We start from the raw sequence: 22,841 nt of genomic DNA on the forward strand, positions 1-22,841 counted from the left end.
GGAGCACAATTGTTGAAGGTGTTGTGTGTGCATGGGGATGTTCACAACTACCCTTTAGTGTCAGTCCACATTATTTTCAGAGGGGAAAAATTTATAGTGAAGGCGGCGGTTAATCCTCGCCTTACCCACTCTTTAATTTTGGGGACTGATTGGCCGGGATTTCGGGGTTTAATGACACACTTAGTACAGAGTGGGTCCTGCCATTTGACAGGCGGAGGTCCCGGTGTCGCTTTGGCGGGAGCAGCTGTCACAGAGCCGTCTACGTCATCTCTGCGCCAGAGTGAGGAGCCGCTGGCTCCTCCTCTCTCTATTGGGGAATCCCTCGCAGATTTCCCATTAGAACAATCGCGAGACGAGACTCTGCGGCATGCATTTGACCAAGTGAGAGTAATCGATGGTCAAACGCTCCAGCCGAACGCCACCCTGTTCTTCCCCTACTTTGCGATTATGAAGGATAGATTATACCGAGTGAAGCAGGACACTCAAACTAAAGAGCGAGTCATGCAGCTTTTAATTCCGAAGAGCCGCCGGGAATTGGTATTCCAGGCGGCTCACTTTAATCCCATGGCTGGACATTTAGGGCAGGATAAAACACTAGCCCGAATAATGGCCCGATTCTATTGGCCGGGGATTCGCGGCGATGTCCGTAAGTGGTGTACGGCATGCCGCGAATGCCAGTTAGTAAATCCAGTGGCCATTCCAAAAGCGCCTCTGTGCCCTCTACCGTTAATCGAGACCCTGCTTGAAAGAATTGGGATGGATCTCGTCGGGCCATTAGATCGGTCAACACGAGGGTACCGCTTTATATTAGTTCTGGTGGACTATGCAACGCGATACCCGGAAGCAGTGCCTCTTCGCAATATCTCAGCACGCAGTATTGCGGAGGCACTCTTCCGCGTCATCTCCCGAGTTGGAATCCCGAAAGAGATTCTGACTGATCAAAGCACCTCGTTTATGTCACGAACACTGAACGAACTGTATGGGTTATTAGGTATTAAGCTGATCCGCACCAGCGTGTATCATCCACAAACGGACGGTTTAGTGGAACGGTTTAATCGCACCCTTAAAAACATAATTAAAAAATTTGTAAGCGAGGACGCGTGTAACTGGGATAAATGGCTCGAACCCTTGTTCTTTGCAGTGCGAGAGGTCCCCCAAGCCTCCACGGGGTTCTCCCCGTTCGAATTATTATATGGGCGTAAGCCGCGCGTCATTTTAGACATGCTGTGAGAAAATTGGGAGGAGGGACCTTCACCAAGCAAAAATGAAATTCAATACGTTATTGACCTGCATGCAAAACTCCACACACTCACACACCTAACCCAGGAGAATTTGCGGCAGGCCCAAGAACGGCAAACCCGCCTGTACGACAAGGGTACGCGCCTTAGAGAGTTTGCACCGGGAGAGAAAGTACTCGTACTGTTGCCCACATCGAGCTCTAAATTAGTCATCAAGTGGCAAGGACCCTTTGAGGTCACACGGCGAGTCGGGGACGTCGACTGTGAGGTGAAGCGAATAGACAGAGGTGGGGCGCTACAGATTTACCACCTCAACCTACTCAAACTCTGGAACGAGGAGGTCCCTGTGGCATTGGTGTCGGTGGTTCCAGAGAAGGCAGAGCTGGGGCTGGAGGTTCAAAAAGGAACATTAGCATCACGTCTCTCTCCGGTCCCCTGTGGAGCCCACCTCTTCCCGACCCAACTCGCGGAGGTTGCCCAGTTGCAGACCGAGTTTTCGGACGTGTTCTCACCCCTGCCCGGCCGCACTAACCTCATAGAGCACCACATTGAGACGCCCCCGGGGGTGGTAGTGCGTAGCCGCCCTTACAGGTTACCCGAACACAAGAAAAAGGTGGTTCGGGAAGAACTCAAGGCCATGCTCGAAATGGGCATTGTCGAGGAGTCCCACAATGACTAGAGCAGCCCGGTGGTCTTGGTACCCAAGGCCGACGGGTCGGTCCGGTTCTGTGTGGACTATAGAAAAGTCAACGCGGTGTCTAAATTCGATGCGTACCCAATGCCTCGTATTGATGAGTTGCTCGATCGGCTAGGCATGGCTCGTTTTTACTCAACACTGGATTTTTTAGTTTAGTTTAGTTTATTTAGTTTAGTTGAAACAGGGACCATGCACAAGAGTCATTGGTTACAGAAGTAAGCAGATGGCTTGCGCCAGATTATAGCTAAAAAGCTAATTCCCATCTGCAGTCCCTAGGCAGGTAAAACAAATACAAACAAAATAAGAGCATGAGAATAAGAGCAGCCATAGGTGCACAAATGCATGTGCGCAGACACACACACACATACACTCACACACACACACACACACACACACACACACACACACAAACATACAAACAATCAGTTAAGAATTAAGACATAAGATATATAATTGCAGCATTACATAATATGATTAATGTTGACAAGACTGGTTGCTCAACATCCATTTTTTCACGCTCCTTGAGAAGGCCTTGAAATCAACAATACTTTTTAAGTCATTGGGGAGACTATTCCAAGCTCTGGTAGCTCTAAAAGAGAAGGCAGATTGAGCAAAGGCAGAGTGCCGATTTGGAAGGCTACAATCTCCCCTACTGGTGGATCTTGTGGGTCTGCTCATCTGTTCAGAGCAGAGTTGAACAAATTTTCTCAAAGGTGGAGGTGCCGTATTATTAATGATTTTATGTATTAAACGCAGATCAGAGTACTGTATAAGGTTTTCAAGGCTAAGCATGTTATACTTGCCAAGTATGGCACAGTGATGGTACTGAAATGGTCTTTTGTCTAAGACCTTCAGAGCCTGCTTGTACAGTGAAGCAATGGATCTTAAGGCAGTCTTGTTGGCCTGAGACCAGCTTGATATACAGTAATGTAAATGAGACATAATCATTGCATTGACATACATCATAGCAGCATCAACATTTAGAGAGGTACGGATGTGTCTAAAATTAGCTATGCTATACCTTATAGTATTACCAAGCTTTTTAATATGTTTTTTAAAAGAAAGAGTAGAGTCTAAAATCACTCCCAAGTATTTGAATTCTTCAACGTTCTTTAACCTTGTTCCATCAACATATATATTTGGAATAATATTTTGTTTAGATCTATTATGAAAGAATATTGTAACAGTTTTGTCAGTGTTTAGTGTAATTTAACAAAGGGTTATTGGCAGATCCCCTTGACTCCATTATCCCGTGAAAAAACAGCCTTTTCCACACCATTCGGCTTACACCAATTCGTCACACTTCCTTTTGGGCTGTTTGGGGCGCCCGCTACGTTTCAGCGGCTGATGGACAGGGTCCTCTGCCCCCACGCCACCTATGCGGCTGCGTACTTAGACGATATCATTATTTATAGTAATGACTGGCCGCGGCACCTACAACACCTGAGGGCCGTCCTTAGGTCGCTGAGGTGGGCGGGTCTCACGGCCAACCCGAAGAAGTGTGTGATTGGGCGGGTGGAAGTACGGTATCTGGGCTTCCACTTGGGCGACGGGCAGGTGCGTCCCCAAATTAACAAGACTGCAGCGATTGCGGCCTGCCCGAGGCCCAAGACCAAAAAGGGGGTGAGACAGTTCCTGGGGCTGGCTGGCTATTATCGTAGGTTTATACCTAATTATTCGGACGTCACCAGCCCGCTGACTGATCTGACTAAAAAGGGGGCACCAGATCCGGTCCAGTGGACGGAGCAATGCCAGCGGGCTTTTTCTAAGGTTAAGGCTGCACTGTGTGGGGGGCCACTTTTACACTCCCCTGACTTTTCTCTCCCCTTTATGTTGCAGACGGATGCGTCGGACAGAGGGCTGGGGGCCGTTTTGTCCCAGCAGGTGGAGGGGGAGGATCGCCCCATCTTGTACATTAGTCGTAAGCTGTTGGTGCGTGAGGGGCGCTACAGTACCATCGAGAAGGAGTGCCTGGCGATCAAGTGGGTGGTCCTCGCCCTCCGGTACTACCTGCTGGGACGCCCTTTCACCCTCTGTTCGGACCACGCGCCCCTCCAGTGGCTCCACCGCATGAAGGATGCCAATGCGCGGATCACCCGTTGGTATCTGGCACTCCAACCCTTTAACTTCAAGGTGATCCACAGGCCGGGGGCGCAGATGGTCGTGGCGGACTTCCTCTCCCGTCAAGGGGGTGGGGGGGGAGTCAGCTGCGGGCCAGATGGCTGCCCGGCCTGAGTTGGGCGGTGGGGGTATGTGGCAGCGGGGGCGTGGTCTAGCATCGGTCTGTGACAGGAGGGCGGAGTCGGGGAAGTTAAGTGGCAGAATCACTACACCTGTTGTTAATTAATGTGTTTGTGTGTCTTCCCAGTGACTGCGCCCTATTTAAGGAGAGAGAGTGAGAGCAGAGGGAGCTCTCTAGACAACCAGACGGCTGATGTGTGTGCGTGTCTGAGTGTGTGTTTGCAACTGCAAAGTGCAAATAAAAGAGAGTTTTGTGAGATCAGTTCTGTCCTGCCGTCCTTCTGTGCTCCACCCACCTACATGGACTGCTACAGACTCATTATATTCACGCGTGCCCTCTTGCCCACTGTTGCTTCGTTTTCCCTATTTATACGAGTGTCTGAAGATGGAGTTTTCAGAAATCTCCACTCTGTCCAGAGTTTGCAAAAGTAGCTGTGTTCAGTGACTGAAACCTCCGTATACTGTAGGTGTGAATGACAGGTGCAACCGAATAAATAAATATGCGTCATTTTTATCTGGCTACATGTAGGCTATCACTGCGCAAAGCCTCTAATGTTGAAATGGTAGTAATATTTGTTAAAATAATAGTAGGCTAATTTCCACATTAATTGGTAAAATGGCACAAGGAATGTGATGAGGGGATGGCCGTTTTATAAGGGGGATGATTTGAGATTTTTATTTCAGAAGGGGGATGCCGTCCCCCCACATCCCCCCTCAACTCGAGTACTGCGTATAAGGCCATATTTCACCAGACATAGGTCCTTCGATTTCCATCACTAGAGTGCGTCAAATTACTTTCGGTTTTGCCAGCATGGACGTGCTTCTTTTAAATGACACAGATGTGTCAGACATCGACAAAACGGTAAAGAATAAGTGGAGATGGGCTTGGCTAAATGAAATGGGCGATAATGGCAAGCCATTTAGTTCATGGTGCAAAAAGATGAAAATGGCAGGTGTATGCTTTTGTGTAGTTTGCCATAAAAAATAGTCTATGGAAGCAATGGCAAAAAAGTGCTAGCACGCCGCCACTCAGAAGCTAACCATAAAGCTAATGTTAGATTGCTCCAGCAAACATCATCATTGCCGAGTGCAACAACCACCACCACGGAGGTTTGTGCTTCAATGGCTGACCGTGTTTGCTTGCAGAAAGTGCGCATATGCTCATTTATAGCTGAGCATGACCTATCACTGACCATATCTCAACCCCTTGTCAACCTAATCAAAGCAATTTCAGAAGACCAGTGCGCCCTCTCCAGGCTGTCATTATCAAATGCACATGGATCATGTGTGTGTACACATGGTTTTGCAGCCCATTGCAAAAAATAATTGTTGGAGAAACTTCAAAATAAAATGTTTTCCTTGAATGCTGATGAAGCAACTGATGTTAACATGGATAGGATTTTAAATGTGCTTGTGCGGTTTTTTTGATGATGATATGGGCAAAGTTGTCACCCAGCATATTGGCTCTCGAAAGGTTAACATTGCAGATGCCCAAACAATAACACACACAATGGCAGACATCCTCCAGCGCTACAACCTGAACTGGAATCAGGTTGTCTCTGTTCTGCTGGACAATTGCAATGTCATGAGAGGGAAGCGATCTGGGGTGGAGACCCAGATTCGCAAAGAAAACCCATGCCTATGGGACATAAGTGGAGATACAGTACACATGGTTTCGAATGCTGCCAAGGCTCTTTTAAGCCCTTTCAAGGACACTGTGGAAGATTTCTGTGCAGATGTGTATTATGACATTGAGAAATTCCCCAAGCAAAAGGAAATTTTTGCAGAATTTCAATCTTTTCTCCATATGGTGAAGAAGAGCCTGATCCGCCCCATCAGCAGCAGGTTCCTTCAAATGCTGGAGGTGTGTAACAATATGGGAGCTTCTTGATCCTCTCATAGTGCACCACTTCAGCTTCCTGTCACCCCATGACCAACACAAATACAAGTGAGATGACAACAGTAGCCTACTCTCTCCCTTTCATATTTTTTCTATCAAACGTGTGAAATTAAATGATGGAAAAAAAATCTGTGAAGTGTGAATAAAGATACAATGACTAAAAATGAATAAAGATGCAATAATTATGTGTTCTTTTAATCTCTTTACATGTTTATTTCAGATGGCTGCTGAACCAGGTTCTACAAAAGTATGGGGTGACATCTGCCGAAAAAGCAAGAGTGAGTGTTCTACAGCAGCAACTTGCAAAATCCACAAAGGGCCAAACGGATACAAACAGCAATGGAAAGACAAGAATCTCTGTACTTTTCACAGAGTTCAACAAGCTCACGGCCATGATTGACTTATACAGAGGTATGTTATATTATGTTTTTAGTTTTTTGTTTTTTCATAAAAAGCACAGTAAAATAACTATTGTATTGTCTTTGCTGTCTACAATTAAAGTTAAACAGGATTTAATCAAAAGTATGTGGGTGAATTGGTGCTGAGTATTTTACTTAAAAGTGTTATTGAACTTATGTTGCAAATATGTAGTTCATTATCAGGAATCTCATTCTTTGTGGATAAAAAAAGGTTGTAAAATACTTTCAGGAGTAAGTCACAGAGTATGTGCATCAAAAATAATTTATTTTTCAGGCTTTGTAAATATTTGTTGATTTTTATTCATTTATTTTTGCAGGTATACTCCCACTCTTCCAGGTCTTCCTCAAGAGACTGCAGCATGAGAAGCCTATGCTCCATATTCTCCATGTTGAGATGGTGCTGCTAGTGAGAGACCTTCTCTCAAAGTTTATGAAGCCTGATGCCATTCCCTTATATGTGAAGGGATTATTGAAGCTTGATTTCCAGAACAGAGATCTGCATTACCCAGACAAATTGTTAGCAGTGGGGAAATTCAGCTATTTCGCTCTGAACAAAGCCAGGGTGGAGAAGAAGTCCTGGGTGGAAGAGGTCTACAGCTCACTCAGAGAAGGCTACGTCAAGGCAGCTACATTCCTCCTGAAAAACCTGCCCTTGGCTAATGAAATCATATCCTCCTTGTCTGCACTGTCACCATCTTTAATGCAGGATCAACATATTAGAGTTTTATTTAGCACTTTGGCCAAGTTTCTGCCAAATACCATTACTTCTGATGAACTGGGCCAGCTGAATGAAGAGGTGAGGGAATACCAGATTAACCTAGATCTGGGAGTAAAGGCCAAAGGTTCTGATGATAATGAATCTCGGATTGATGTTGACTGGTGGAGGGAGGTATTTTCAATGAAGACAGCAGAAGGGGAAATCAGATTTCCTCTCTTGGGGAAATTGATCAGGGCACTATTGTCAGTGTTCACTGGCCCTCTTATTGAAGGCTCTTTCAACATCATGAATGATATCATTGAAAAAGATAGGGTCAAGCTGAGTATTGAAACCTATGAAGGCTTTGCAGTGATAAAGTCACACCTGAAGGCAGCAGGGGAGACTGCCTCAACAATGAAAATCAGTGCTCCATTGAGGAGTTCATGTTTGTCTTCTTATGGCAGATACAAAAGTTATCTGAAGAAACGGAAGGACAAAAGCCAAAGAGAAGGAACGGAAAATCCGGGAAACGGTAAAGGTCCTAGCAGCAGTAAAAGTGAGGAGGGTGAAAAAAGCTTTCACCTCTTCATGCACATCCACTGGTGCCAAACACTCCTCCTCTACAGCCTCCTCATACAGCTCAAGAAGAGTCACATGTGCAACCAAGTCCTCACACTCTTCTTCCACCTCAACCAGAAGAGCCACTCCTGCAGGCAACACCTTTTCCTCCTCCTCTACAAAATCCAAACCTACAGGAATGTGCTCTTCTTCCTCCACCACACAAGCCAAACCTGCAAGAAAAAAGGCAGACATACAGGTAACTCCCCTTCTTCCAGAGTAAAGGGTACACCTGCAAAACCCTCCTCCTCATCAGCATCTGGAGTAGGTACGCACACAGAAATACCCTCTACCTCTTCTTCCTCCACCACACAAGCCAAACCTGCAAGAAAAGGCAGACCTACAGGTAACTCTCCCTCTTCCAGTGTAAAGGGTACACTTGCAAAATCCTCCTCCTCATCAGCACCTGGAGTAGGTACGCACACAGAAATACCCTCTACCTCTTCTTCCTTCACCACACAAGCCAAACCTGCAAGAAAAGGCAGACCTACAGGTAACTCTCCCTCTTTCAGTGTAAAGGGTACACCTGCAAAACCCTCCTCCTCATCAGCACCTGGAGCAGGTATGCGCACAGAAATACTCTCTACCTCTTCCTCATCATCTGGAAATGCTGTAGGGAACCTTCCATCCTCGTCCTTAGGAAGTACACCTGCTGGAACCCTACCCTCGTCTTCCTCTCCTGCTGCTGTGCCAAGGAAAAAGAAACAAAACTGGGCATCAGGTGTTGCCAAACTAGATGCCTTTGGCTTCACTGCGAAGAAGCAGAAAAAGTGAACTTTCACTTTACTTTTCTTGTTTCCTGGTTTTATTTCAACACATTTTCTTATTTTTCTCTGTTCCACTATTTTGAAAGTATGGTTCAAGTTCAACTGCACTTGCACTTCTTTTAACCACTGTTGTGCATTACTAAAGTATTGTTGAAATAAATTTGCACTTTGCGCTGAAAACTTGATGTTTCATCATTTATAGCCAGTAATGACAATGGTAAAGTCTTGCCTTAGCTTTAGTCATTGTTAAAATTATGTAAATGTACTATAAGTGGGGGCCTAGGGGATAATGGACAACACAGCATTTAAAATTTGACGCATCGCTGACGTGGTAGGGGCCAACGACATGGAGCTTTTTTTTCAGTCAGACGATTTTTTTTTGCTTTAATCCATGGACAAGTAGATGATCTTACTAGACCATCTACATTGTCAATTATGCTTCACCTTAGGTCAATGAAAATAACTAACCAAACTAGAACAATAGCATCTCTTTATTTGCATGCCTCACTGCCATTTCTGCCTAATGTTGTGGTCCTTCTTTCCTTTAGGCTACTGAGGCTAATTTACTCAGTTCATTTTTCTTTTTGAATTTGAGCCATTGAGATTGAGCTTGCACATTCAATATCAAACATGTCTAGACTTTGGCTTTGATCTAGTCTGGGACACTTCCATTGAAAATCTGGCAGTCACAGTGTTCATCCCTGATACCTGTCAGTAACAGTATTGAGAGCATAAGCTCGAAACAGCCTCCAAACATGGCCACCATGAACTACACTTCCCAAGAACCACAGCACCCTCTGTCTCCAGCTTATACCTGTTTCCTCCGTAATCAGCTCATCTCATCTCATCTCATCATCTCTAGCCGCTTTATCCTTCTACAGGGTCGCAGGCAAGCTGGAGCCTATCCCAGCTGACTACGGGCGAAAGGCGGGGTACACCCTGAACAAGTCGCCAGGTCATCACAGGGCTGACACATAGACACAGACAACCATTCACACTCACATTCATACCTACGGTCAATTTAGAGTCACCAGTTAACCTAACCTGCATGTCTTTGGACTGTGGGGGAAACCGGAGCACCCGGAGAAAACCCACGCGGACACGGGGAGAACATGCAAACTCCGCACAGAAAGGCCCTTGCCGGCCCCGGGGCTCGAACCCAGGACCTTCTTGCTGTGAGGCGACAGCGCTAACCACTACACCACCGTGCCGCCCCGTAATCAGCTCCTCTACTTAAACACCACTCTCATTTAGTCAGTGTGAAGTATCATTCAGTGTTCATCTCCTGTCATTACTGAGCTGTTTACTTTCTGCTTGCCAGTTTGCTACTCGACCTTGGTTTACTTTTTCCCCGACCTCATCTCTTAGTCTTGCCTTCGATATTCTATTTGCTGATCAACTGACCCCCCGCCTGTTTCTCTGACCATGATTTTCATCTACTGTTTTGGCTTTATCTTCAGTTTGCTTCTCCTGCTCTCCCCTGTGCCTGCATCTGTAAGTACCTGCACCCTCACAGGATACTTAATCAATGGATGCAGCAGAGGAGGTGAAGTAGACTGCTCTGAATGCTCAAGGGCGTCTCTTAGGAGGACACCAGCAGATGCTCAGTGATCTCAACACCAAGATAGCACAGCTTGCTACTGTGAGGTCATGAGCCCTGAGTCCTCCACGAGCTCCACTAAGCTTCTCTCATGACCCGAGAAATACGCTGGCAAAGTTGCCAGTTGTAAAGGATTTCTTATCACTCACTGGCATACCTGAGGAACAGAAAATAACTAAGTTTCTCTCACTGTTGACTGGAAGAGCTCTGCAACAGGCTAGTGCTGTTTGGGAGTGTGGAGGTGAGCATACAACCCCTTACAACCATTTCCTAGAATTATTCAAATGAGTCTTCAATCATGCAAGAGGGCATTGAAGTCAGAGAAAGTCTGCTGACCATCAAGCAGGGTAAGAGAAGAGTTGCAGAATATACGCTGGGCTTCCAAACCCTCGCTGCAGGCAGTGGTTGGAATGAGCCAGCTTTGAAGGTGGTTTTTTACCAGGGTTTACACCTGGAAGTGTTGAGTGAACTAGTGTGTTGAGATAAACATTTAACTCTGGATTCTCTCATTGATCTAGCCATCCATCTGGACCATCTAATCAACAGTCGACCATCTTTACAAATTGCTGCCACGTTAAATCCTACCACCAACATGCCCACACTGATAGCGATACCTCAGGCTCATTTAAAATGCTCCAAAAGAGAAAGAAGAAAATGTGAGGGCTTATGTTTTTACTGCGGTGATCCCAATCATATAATTTCTAAATGCCTCGTTCATCCACCTCGCATCAGTTCCACCGAAACCTCGTTCAGCATGGTGAGTCTCCTGCTACCTCCTAAAACAGTCATTTAAAATGCCAGTCTTGTTGAAGCTGTCTTTGTCGACACATGTGCTCTCTGCATTTGTTGACTCACGGGCAGAGGGGAATTTCATCAACAGTTCAATCATCCAGAAGTTCAGTCTGTCCACTAACATACTGCAGAGACCATTCAGCCTCAAGACCATCGACAGAGGTCCCATAGGAGATGGACTCCTCACCACTTGCATGTCTCTGCTTCATATTCAGGTGGGAGCTCTCCACTCTGAACTCTTCTCACTACTGGTTACATCCACGGCACACCACAACATTATTCTGGGCTATCCACGGCTTCAACTACATGACCCATTAATTTCCTGGCAGCCTAAGGACTTTCTACAATGGTCACCAACTTGTTTCCAAAATTGCCTACTTTTTTCCCAACTGACCTTCTCTTCCACATCTGTGGAAAGTCCCCAGCCTGTTTCACTGGACAACATTCCCGAATGCTACATGGACTTAAAGGAAGTCTTAAGTAAAGGTAAGGCTTGTGGCCTCCCTCCTCATCACACATATGACTGTGCCATCAATCTCCTCCCAGGTACCACTCTACCATATCTAGCCACTGTCCCAGACCAAGCAAGCTGCCATGGAAGAGTATGTACAAGAAGCTTTGAACCAGGGGTACAGCCGTCCTTCCATCTCGCCTGCATCGGCTGGCTTCTTCTTTGTGGAGAAGGGAGGAGGTCTTCGACCATGCATTGATTATAGGGACCTCAACCAAATCACTGTGAAATACCCCTATCCTCTTCCACTGGTTCTCTCAGCTCTTGAACAACTATATGCTCTGAAAATCTTCTCCACACTAGACTTACACAGTGTCTACAATCTAATCTGAACCAGAGAAGGGGATGAGTGGAAGACGGCCGCCAGCCATTTTGAGTATCAGGTAATGCCGTATAGCCTTGCTTTGGCACAAAGCATCTTCCAGTCTTTGATAAATGACATGCTCCGAGACATGTTGGGGAGATATGTCATTGCTTACATCGATGACATCCTGATCTACACCCAGACAAGGAAAGTCATCTTAGACACGTCAGAGCAGTACTCTTCCGTTTTCTCAAAAACCACCTGTATGTGAAGGCTGAAAAGTGTGAATTCCACATACATCAGCACTGAGGGAGTCAATATGGACCAGTCCAAAGTATCAGCCATCACATCCTGGCCCGTTCCCGTTCTGTCAAGGAACTACTGCATTTTCTGGGCTCCGCCAATTTCTATCGTTGCTTCATTAGGGGCTTTAGCACCACCGCCATGCCACTAACCTCTCTCCTAAAGAATGGACCCTGGCACCTCCCAGGGAATCCAGCAGCAGAGGGAGCCTTCAAGAAACTCGAGGCCGCTTTTACTATGGCCCCCATACTTCAGCATCCTGATTCTGCTAAACCATTTGTAGTAGAAATGGACACATCCAAGACTGGAGTAGGAGGCGTGCTCTCCCAATGATTCAGGGAGAAGCCCAAGCTGCACCCAATGGTGTTCTTTTCAAAAACCTCACACCCACAGAGAGGAACTATAACATTGGCAACAGAGAACTATTAGCAATTAAGTTAGCCTTGGAAGAATGGAGACATTGGCTGGAGGGAGCCATGCACTCCTATGTTATCTTAACTGATCATAAGAGCCTTGAATACCTCAAGAAGGCTAGATGTCTCAACCCACATCAAGCTAGATGGGCATTGTTCTTCATGTTTTAATTTCACGATATCCTTCTGTCCTGCCACCAAGAACACCAAGGCAGATGCACTATCCAGAATTCACAGCTCCTCTCCACACAACTCAGAACCAACACCCCATCCTAGCACCTGAATGTTTTTTTCAGGCCATTGCATAGGATTTGGACAAGGAAATAAAGGAGTCACAACCTAAGACACCTCCAGAAAACTGCCCCCCCATCTCCTGTACGTCCCACATAACTTCAGAGGCAGGCTCATTACTTGGGCTCATGCATCTCCTGCCACAGGCCACCTAAGCAGCCACTGTACACACCAACTGCTGAGGAGTAAGTACTGGTGGGAGGACATGGTGATGGAGCTCAACCACTTTGTGTTCTCATGTTCAGAGTGTGTGCAAGCCGAGTGTAGCCCTGGTCACTGTGTCCTAGTCATTAATTTAGTTGACCATAGATTATTTGCTAAATAAATAAATAAATTCATGCAGTTCATGGCACATGGGTAAATAGGATTTATGACAAAAATATATTAAATATAGCTATAAATCCAAAAAGAAATAAACACACAGGTTTATTCATATGGACTTCATTTTATCTCAAAAGTGACGAATGTGCTCTTCTTTCATGTGATAAAGACATGGGTGATGTGGAGTTCACATGCGCAAAGACATGGGTGACATGTGGCGTTCACATGCGCAAGGACGTGGGTGACGTGGCATTCACGTGCGCAAGCTGAGCCAATCAGAAGCCACCAGTGACTTTACGCTGTTAGTTTTCTCTCTTTTCGGCTGGACCAAGAACGAGGCGGCTGCTTGCCGACATTCACGCCAGATTCTGCTCACTGAGCACTTGAAATTTCAGCATTTTACCTTCCTCTTGCTGTCATTGTAAGAGTCAACAGCATAAAAATTGTTTTTGCGATGGACACTAGAAGAAATCGGTTGGAAGCTGGATTGGCGTGAGCTGTGATTGTAGTGTCATTGTATGTGTGTACAGGATTTTGATCTCTGGATGGGTTTTTTTGTGTCTCTTCTTTTTTATGGTTTTCCTTCTTCTGTGAAACCCGGGAGCAGCACATCGACTCTTCTGCTGTGATCACTGCTGTACTGTAGAGGTGGAGGTAGCTTCCAGCAGTTGTGGCGAGCCAACCTAATTGGAGATAAGAACTGTGATTTTGTTATCCACCCGGTTAATCTATATATTTCATTTCTGGATTGATATTGTGACATTTCATGCACTGAAGGACACTGTAATTTATTATTATTATTATTATTATTATTATTATTATTATTATCATCATCATCATCATCATCATTTTTTTTGTTTAGTTATGCTTTAATACAATACACATAAAACTTACCTGTGAGTTGTGTGCGTTTTTGCTCTTCTACTCAATGCAATTTCTGATACCCCTTTCTTCAGTAGCAAGCCTAATTTTTGATGTGCTGGTCCAAAAGTTAAACATATAGTGGTATAGGCATCTGTAAACTCCAGCGGTTACTCTTAATAGTGTGAGCTTAAGTAGGTTACAGAACTTGGCAAGCCAGCCAGGAGAAAGTGGAGTATCATTGAGTAGCAGGAGTAAAACGGAAAAAAAAGGAAACAAAAATATAGAACAATGGATATAGTGAAAAATGAAGAGGTAAATGTTCGTAATTCAGTTCTTGTCACTGGGTTAACTCAAACTGAACTAGATGAGGAGTTTGAGGAGCACCTAAAAAGCTATGGCTCCATTTATAGAGTACTAGTTATTGATGATCCAAGATCAGACTTTCATCTCTGCTCCATTGTGGAATTTGCCAATAGCTCTGCAATGCACAAGGACCTACATTGCCAATTTACAGAGTTTGGCTGATGCAGATGTCACCTTCTATGTGCACTCCTTGAATAGCGTTTACATTAGCACTGCCAGTAGTAGTGCCACCAAGGGTAGTGCCACCATCTTGAGGAACTGCAAGCCATTGCTAATAAGAGTGGGAAGTCATTTCAAAAAGTGCTTCAGGAGGAAGTAATGAAGATAAGCACAGGGGAAGGTGTGAACCTCCCTGCTGACACTACCACACCAGTTGAGGACTCTGAATCAAAGTTATCAAATCATGACCCACCAGAGCATCCTGATGCATCAGCTTCTGATGGGGAGGCCAAGAATGTCGAAGTGCCATTATCAGTAAAGCCACAACCCTCTCTTCTGCTTGGCTTAGTTTCACCTGAGATAGTCAAGACCTTACCAGCTGTATTTCCACCATCTCCTTTACTCCAATGTGGTCAGCTTGGATTAAGGAGGGACACCCAAGCAGCATCAGCACCTACCTTGCTAAGAAAACAAACTACTACTAGGAGTCCACAGGTAACATCCTCCCTTACCAGAATGAAGGGTCAATCGCAGCCTGCTGTGTTGGCAGCCGCACCAGCAAGTAGCACATCTGCTAACTTGAATACTCATAACCAAGGCTTTCTGTCGAACAGAGTCAATAGTGATGATGGTGCAGCTGCAGCGACACCCTCAGTCCTTACTGTGAACGATGTTAATCCCCCTGCTGTGCAGCATGTGGTTGTTGAGCATGTCCTGAGAGCCAATGAATCTCTGTCCCCGATGCACTCTTCCTTTCGCTTCAGACCTTTCTCTGGAAAAATTCCCCATCCTAAAAGTGAACTTGACTATGACACCTGGAGGGCAAATGTTGACTTGATCTTAACTGATTCATCCATGTCTGATTTGCACAGAACACGCAAGATCCTAGACAGCCTGTTGCCTCCAGCTACTGCTGTCATCAAGCATGTTAGCCATCAAGCTCTGCCATCAGTGTATCTTCAGATGCTAGATTCAATCTATGGCTCAGTAGAGGATGGAGATGAGTTATTGGCCAAGTTCATGGTCACGCTTCAGAACCACAATGAGAAACTGTCTAATTACTTGAATTGCTTGCAGGTTGCCCTAAGTGCTGTGGTCAGGTGAGGTGGTGTCGCAGAGACTGAACAAGATTGCTACCTCTTAAAGCAGTTCTGTCGAGGCTGCTGGAATGATGGACTGATCTCCAATTAGAGTGAAAAGCAAAAGCACCACCCTCTATTACTGAACTGGTCCTACTCATCAAAACAGAGGAAGACAAACAGGCCAGTAAACAGAGTCGTATGAAACATCACCTTGGACTAAATAAAGTCCTGCTGCCCCGAAACTGAGAGCTGCAGCACAACAGCTAACTGCATGCAGCTGTACTACATTTGAGAAAGAGGCAACTGAGACTGAATCCTTGAAGAGACAGCTCAATGAGATACAAGCTCAGGTTGTTGTTATGCAGACTACCACCCCATGTAAAGCTAAAGGCAAGCATCCTGATACAGCTGAAATCCACACCTTGAAAAGACAGATTGCTGGTGTTCAAGCACAGATTGCTGATATGAGAACAGCAACCCATGAAACTAATAGTGACCACCTCGAATCAGCAGAGGTAAGGACACTGAAGCATCAGCTTGCCATTCTTCAAGCACAGGTGAACCCAGCACAGGCTCAGAGTCAACAGATACCATTGTCTGCATGCTCAAAAGGTTTCTCCAGGGAAGTGCAACACCACTCTTCAAATAAGAAAGGCAAGCAGACAGTCCAGTTCAGGGCAAGCAGCAAAAAGTAGGCCCCGACCATGGTACTGTTTCCACTGTGGGGAAGATGCTCACCTTGCAGTTAGCTGTGTGAATGAACCAAATCCTCCATTGGTTGAAGAGAAGAGACAACTGCTTAAAGAGAAACAAGAGAAATAGGACCAGCAGAGTGGCACCACAAGGAAACCAGCAGTTAAACTGCTAGAAGCCCCTGTCGCAGGGCAGACAGGGACTGAAAACCAAACTAAGTGCCCTAGAAAAATTAAGAGTGGCTAGCAAGTGCGGTAGAGTTAACACCACTTACACCATTCTGCCACCAAAGCTAGTCGGAACCAAATGCACTGCTGAAGTGACTATTGAGGGCAACAAAGTTAATTGCCTATTAGACACTGGGTCTCAGGTGACCACTATCCCACTTGTGTTCAAGAGTCACCTGTCTCATCATTGTTTGAAATCCTAGGACGATCTTTTAAATGTAGAGCTGCAGATAGGAGCCAATGGAGAAGCTGTTCCTTACCCTGGATACATGGAACTGAACCTCCTGTTTCCAGAAGAGTTCTTGGGAAAAGAGATTAAGGTTCCTACCTTGGTGTTGGTTGTTCCTGATGGGGGTAGTATGCCTCAGATCCTCATTGGCACCAACTCACTAGATGTCCTCTATTCCCACTATGTTGAAAAGCATGATTGTCATCCTCAGTCATTTCTTCCTGGATATAGAGTAATTTTGAAAATCCTTGAAGCACGGCAATGGCAGATACACGCTGGAGCCCTTGGATGGGTGAGGATGCATAACAATGCTCCTGAAGTAGTGCCAGCTGGCAGCACAGTTCTTTTGGAGGGGCAAGCCCACATGAGTGGTGCTCACGGAGAGAGATTGGTCATTGTAGAGGCAGCATCTGGGTCGTCCCTTCCTGGCGGATTGTTAGTTGTTAGCTCATTGAGCACCCTACCTGCCAAACATTCCTGCTCCATGTCAATCCTGCTGAAGAATGAGATGCAACATAACATTACTATTCCTCCAAGGACAGTGTTGGCCAAGATCCATGCTGTTCAACAGGTGATGGGAAAGAACTTTCTACCAACTTGACCTCTCCTGAAATGAAAATGATAGAGTTTGATTTTGGTGATTCCCTTCTACCACCAGAGTGGAAAGAGCAGATCACAAGACTGCTCAATAGCATGCCTGAGGTCTTTTCTCAGTATGACATGGACTTCGGTCATACTGACAAAGTGAAGCACTGTATTAAGCTAAGTGACAACACCCCAATCAAGCAGTGAGCTAGGCCCATCCATCCACAAGATGTAGACACCATTAAGAAACATCTTCAAGAGCTGCTGGAATTTGGCATCATATGTGAATCTGAGTCCCCCTTTGCATCCCCCATAGTCATTGTTCGGAAGAAAAATGGCTGTGTGTGGCTGTGTATCGACTTCAGGAAACTCAACTCGCAGACCATTAGAGATGCCTACGCTCTGCCGAACTTAGAGGAGGTATTTTCCCTACTGACTGGTTCGAAATGGCTCTCAGTTCTTGATTTAAAATCAGGCTATTACCAAGTGGAGATGGAAGAAACTGATAAGCTTCTGGGAATTTAACAGGATGCCACAGGGAGTTACCAATGCACTAGGTACATTCCAGTGGCTAATGGAGCGATGCATGGGTGATCTCAACTGCAAAGAAGCGTTGGTCTTCATTGACCAACTTAACAGTGTGAGCTGAAGTAGGTTACACAAGGTACCACAAACTCCACCCCACCAGAAAATTATGCTCCCTCTACCCCAAAGACCCTGGTCATACCTGGCCATAGATTTCATCACCAATCTACCTCCTTCCCAAGGCAACACAACCATCCTGGTCATCATCAACAGAGCCCTCAGACTCATCCTGTTACCTGCTATTCCTACAGCCTTCCAGACCACTGAACTCATCTTTCAGCATGTGTTCAGATATTTTGGCATCCCTGAGGACATGGGCCTCAGTTCATCTCACGACTCTGGTCTTGCTTCATGGCATGATTAGGAATTTCAGTGAGTCTCACCTCCGGTTATTGCCCACAATCCAATGGCCAGGTCAAAATGGGCCAACCAGGAAGCAGGGTGCTTCCTACGGATCTTCTGCATGTGAAACCAGGGCACGATTCCTTTCATGGGCTAAGTATGCACAAAATTCACTCAAGCACTCAGCAACACAACTAACCCCATTTCAATGCATACTCAGCTACCCCCCCATTCCCAAGGGATGATATACTTGTGTAAGTACAAGTAGTCAACAACTGGTTCACATGGAGCCAACAGGTATGGGAGGAAGTCCGCGAAATAATTGAAATAGTCAACTCCAAGTATAAACAATACGCTAACAAACACAGAAGCAAGAACCAGGAATGCTCTCCAGGAGATCGCATGTAGGTCTCCACTAGGGATCTGAAAGAAACCAACACATGGAAAAAAAACTTAAAGCACGTTATATTGGTCCATACAAGGTCCTTCATTGCATCAATGAAGTTTCATACAAACTAGAGCTCCCACCTCACAGCCAAATAGCACCCATATTTCATGTCTCATGTCTGAAGCCAGCCATCCAAGGTCTGTTATCTGAACACTCCCACCCAAGAGCCCCCCCCCCAAATGTAGAAGGAGAACCCATCTACCAGGTAAACAAGATCCTGAACTCCAGACGTAGACAAGGACAACTGGAATTCCTGGTAGATTAGGAAGGCTACAGACCTGAGGAGCGAAGTTGGGTATGCTCTAAGGATATTCTGGACCCTGTCCTGATACAGGAATTCCATAGTCAGCACCCCAGCAACCCTGCACCAAGAGGGAGAGGGCGTCAAAGAAAGAGTATAGCTCCCAGAGGAAGCTCCTCGGGGGGATTTCTGTCAGCAACAGTGTTGAGATCATAAGCTCAAAACAGCCTCCACACATGGCAACCATGAACTCTACTTCCCAAGAACCACAGCGCCCTCTGTCTGCAGCTTATTAAGTACACCTGTCACTCATTTCCTCCATAATCAGCTCCTCCACTTAAACACCGCTCTCACTCACAGTCAGCGCAAAGTATTAGTCAGTGTTTATCTCCTGTCATTACCAAGCCATTTAGTTTCTGCGTGCCAGTTTGTTACTTGACCTTGGTTTACGGTTTCCCGACCTCGTCTCTTAGTTTTGCCTTCAATATTCCATTTGCTGATCAACTGACCCCCACCCATTTCTCTGACCACGATTCTCATCTACTGTTTTGGCTTCATCTTCAGTTTGCTTCTCCCATTCTCCCCTGCATCTGTAAGTGCCTGCACCCGGACGATACCAATGTCAGATTTTCAACAAACACAAACAAGACAATGAGAGATTTTCTGGGGATTTTTTTTCTTTCACTCTTGCAAACCATCATAAAATGCTATAGGGGGTCCATGCAAATGGCACTGCACACAGTTGTGTGAAAGCTCTGAAAATGATCACACACTATCAGTACTCACAGGTGAAATGTCCATCCACAACTGCTGACATGACAGTTTGTACAGTTTACTGCTGCACATGCAGGCATTTTTTTTGCAATTTTCCCACCAATTACATAATTCGCCCAGTTGTGTAGGCCTGGGCCAAAAAATCGATTTTTATATTAATCGCGATTTTTTTCTGGCAATTTTTAAAAATTGATTCTCATATGAGAATCGATTTTTATTTTTATTTTATTTTATTTTATTTGTTTATTTTTTTGACGACCAATCTTTATTGTATGACCATGTATTCTGTGCCATTACACTCGACAGTCAAAGTCAAACCGGCCTGTTGCGTTCGTTTGTTCACACTGGTCTGTCTCTTTATTTTCGTCATCTGCATTCCGCTTCCGGAAATAGAAGCACATGGGTCACCATAGTAACCCTAACGCGAGCAAATGCATACAACAAAATGGCAGAGCGCAGTGAGCTGAGTACTTCCACAGAGCCACCTGAACTCTTTCCCCCACCGCCCCACTTCAAATCCAACACATGGAGTCCATTTGGTTTTTATAAAATGCAGGGAACAGGAGAGCTCAACATGAAGAAAGCCGTATGTAAACTTTGTCACGGTCAAGTCGCTTACTGAGGTAACACCACAAACATGACAGCACACACTGCTCGCCACCACCCTGAGAAAAAAAACGATCTGGGGAAAGCTAAACAACGGCCCTTGGCAGTGCAGCAGACACTAGATTCAACTCTCCACAAACTCCCAGCTGGATCAGACAAGGCGTCGAGGGTAACTACAGCAATTGCGCATTTCATATGCAAAGATCTCCGTCCCTACAGTGTCGTGGAGAATATTGGTTTTCGTCACATGATCCACACATTGGAACCACGATACGTAATTCCATCAAGAAAGTTTTTCACAACGGCCACCATTCCCTAACTCTACTCCGAAATGATGGCCACTGTCAAACAAAACCTGAGGGAAGCAGACAAAATTGCGCTAACGACCGACGCCTGGACCTCCCGAGCTACCACCACTTATGTTACCTTTACAGCGCACTTCATCCACAAAGATTGGACTATGACCTCATATGTCCTGCAGACTAAAGCTATGCATGAAGCTCATACTGGAGTCAACATGGCAGCTCTGCTGCAAAAAGTCGTGACCGAATGGGGCATGACAGGGAAAGTCGATGCAGTAGTGACTGACAATGCCAGCAACATGACTGTTGCAGTGAACCTGGCTGGTTTACACCACATTAAGTGCTATGCACACACGACCAGCCTCGCATCTCAATGTGCACTTAAACTACCAGCTGTCGCAGGACTCCTCGGTCGCGTTAGATGGGTCACTGGTTTTTTTCACCAGAGTGCCGCCGAACTCCATGTTTTGAAAGAAAAACAGCAGTTGCTGGGGCTACCTGTGCACCGACTGGTCACGGATGTACCAACTAGATGGAACAGTGCCTTTGATATGGTTGAGCATTTCCTTCAACAGCAGCCAGCCATCACAGCTACTCTGCTTTCAACAGAGGTCAGAAAGAAAGAGAAAGATGTGTGCACGTTCACCGAGGAAGACATCTCAAATGCTGAGGAGTTTGTCGAGGCACTGAAGCCAGTCAAAGTGGCTACCTGTGTCATGTCGGATGAGAATCACCCAACACTCTCAGTCATCGCCCCCCTTCACGCACAACTCCTGCAGATGACTGTGGCAGGCAAAGGAGATTCTCCGTTTGTCAAAGAACTGAAGAAAGCCATTCATGAGGACCTTTCCAAAAGGTAGGCTACTGTGCTATTTGTTTGGAAACGAATTGGCTTAACTCTGAGTAGTATTTGGAAACAATTTATATCTTATGAGTAGTGGAAGTAGTATGCAATTATTATAAGACTGCTAAAAGTAGTGTAACATGTTATTTATTTAAAGGTACACATCCCAGGCAGATAAGTCCATACTGAACCTCACTTCAGCTCTCGACCTGAGATTTAAAGCACTGCCTTTCCTCTCTGATGCTGACAAGCAAGTGACACTTGCCAAACTGGTCGTTGAAGCTGCAGGCACAATGAGGAATCGTGATGAACAGGTGTGTGTGTGTGTGTGTGTGTGTGTGTGTGTGTGTGTGTGAGAACAATATTATAAGTCAACATTGTAAAATAAATAAGGAATTTGTTTTTATTTAGCTGAATACAAATAGAGAGTGAGAAAGGGCATGTGTGAAGGATATGGATGCGTTGCAATAGAAACTAAAATCATGTCAAAGAAAGTGCACTAATATATCTCTTTGCTCCACTGTGCTCTTTTACTCCACTGCTTTCAGGAGGGTGATGGTGAGCCTGTACCAGATGGGGAAACTGAGGAGACAGAGACACAGACAGTACAAGACCCCCAGTGCTCCCCACATGCTAAACAGAGGAGAGAGTCCTGTGCCCTGGCTGAGTTACTTGGCAGCACTTTTAGGGAGGCTAGGCAGACACAGGCATCACCAGTGATGTCACCTCTTCATGCTGCACAGAAGGAGGTGGATGAGTACACCACAGCTGCTCCTTTGCCACGATCAGAAAACCCACTAGACTGGTGGAAAGTGCATCACTGTGAGTACCCTCTCCTGGCAAAGCTAGCGAAGCAGTACCTGTGTATACCAGGGACAAGCGTCTCTGCTGAGCGCGTCTTTTCAACAGCAGGGGGCATTGTCACTGCTCAGCGAAGCAGCCTAACACCTGAGCACGTTGACCAGCTCCTGTTTCTCCACAAAAACCTTATCACTCCAAAGTGGTAGGAACAGGCAGATGACGATCAAGCACTGTATTCTACACTTTTCTTTATTCCAAAGCTTTTTGTGTTGATGTTCATGTTAAATAGACAAAAGCACAGTAGGCTACACATTTCTCTATTCTTGTTAAATGTTGAAGAGTCTACCTCAAGTTCATGGTATTAAAGACAGCTCATGTGCACTTGTTAATACTTACATTAAAGCTGTGTGCTGTTCTCAGCAATAGACTGTAATTGTTAATTTTGGGCAAGCACTTTTCTTTCAACACTCACTCAGTGAATTCAGTGAGTAGGAACTGAATATTTTTAAGTATGTTTTGTTGACTCAGTTGGAACTTGTATTTATTTAAAGGCCCATATTTGTGCTCTGAAGATTTCAGTAACT

General features: G+C 45.5%; 1 protein-coding gene across 1 annotated transcript; it reads left to right on the forward strand.

Annotated features, from left to right (window-relative positions):
- The first annotated feature begins 20,644 nt into the window (after positions 1-20,644).
- Positions 20,645-22,463, forward strand: LOC132888312 (E3 SUMO-protein ligase ZBED1-like). The gene is made up of 3 exons (XM_060924377.1): positions 20,645-21,468; positions 21,614-21,770; positions 22,005-22,463. The coding sequence occupies exons 1-3, from the start codon at positions 20,645-20,647 to the stop codon at positions 22,461-22,463; spliced, it is 1,440 nt and encodes a 479-aa protein (XP_060780360.1).
- The last annotated feature ends 378 nt before the right edge of the window (positions 22,464-22,841 follow it).

Source organism: Neoarius graeffei, chromosome 6, assembly GCF_027579695.1.
Source record: "Neoarius graeffei isolate fNeoGra1 chromosome 6, fNeoGra1.pri, whole genome shotgun sequence".
NCBI lineage: Eukaryota > Metazoa > Chordata > Actinopteri > Siluriformes > Ariidae > Neoarius > Neoarius graeffei.

What these genes read in the sequence shown, in the direction of transcription:
- LOC132888312 (XM_060924377.1), top strand. Translation starts at nt 20,645, where the DNA reads ATGGCCACTGTCAAACAAAACCTGAGGGAAGCAGACAAAATTGCGCTA. An exon ending in CATGAGGACCTTTCCAAAAG is followed by an intron (nt 21,469 to 21,613) that starts GTAGGCTACTGT and finishes ATTTATTTAAAG; the next exon opens with GTACACATCCCAGGCAGATA. An exon ending in TGAGGAATCGTGATGAACAG is followed by an intron (nt 21,771 to 22,004) that starts GTGTGTGTGTGT and finishes CACTGCTTTCAG; the next exon opens with GAGGGTGATGGTGAGCCTGT.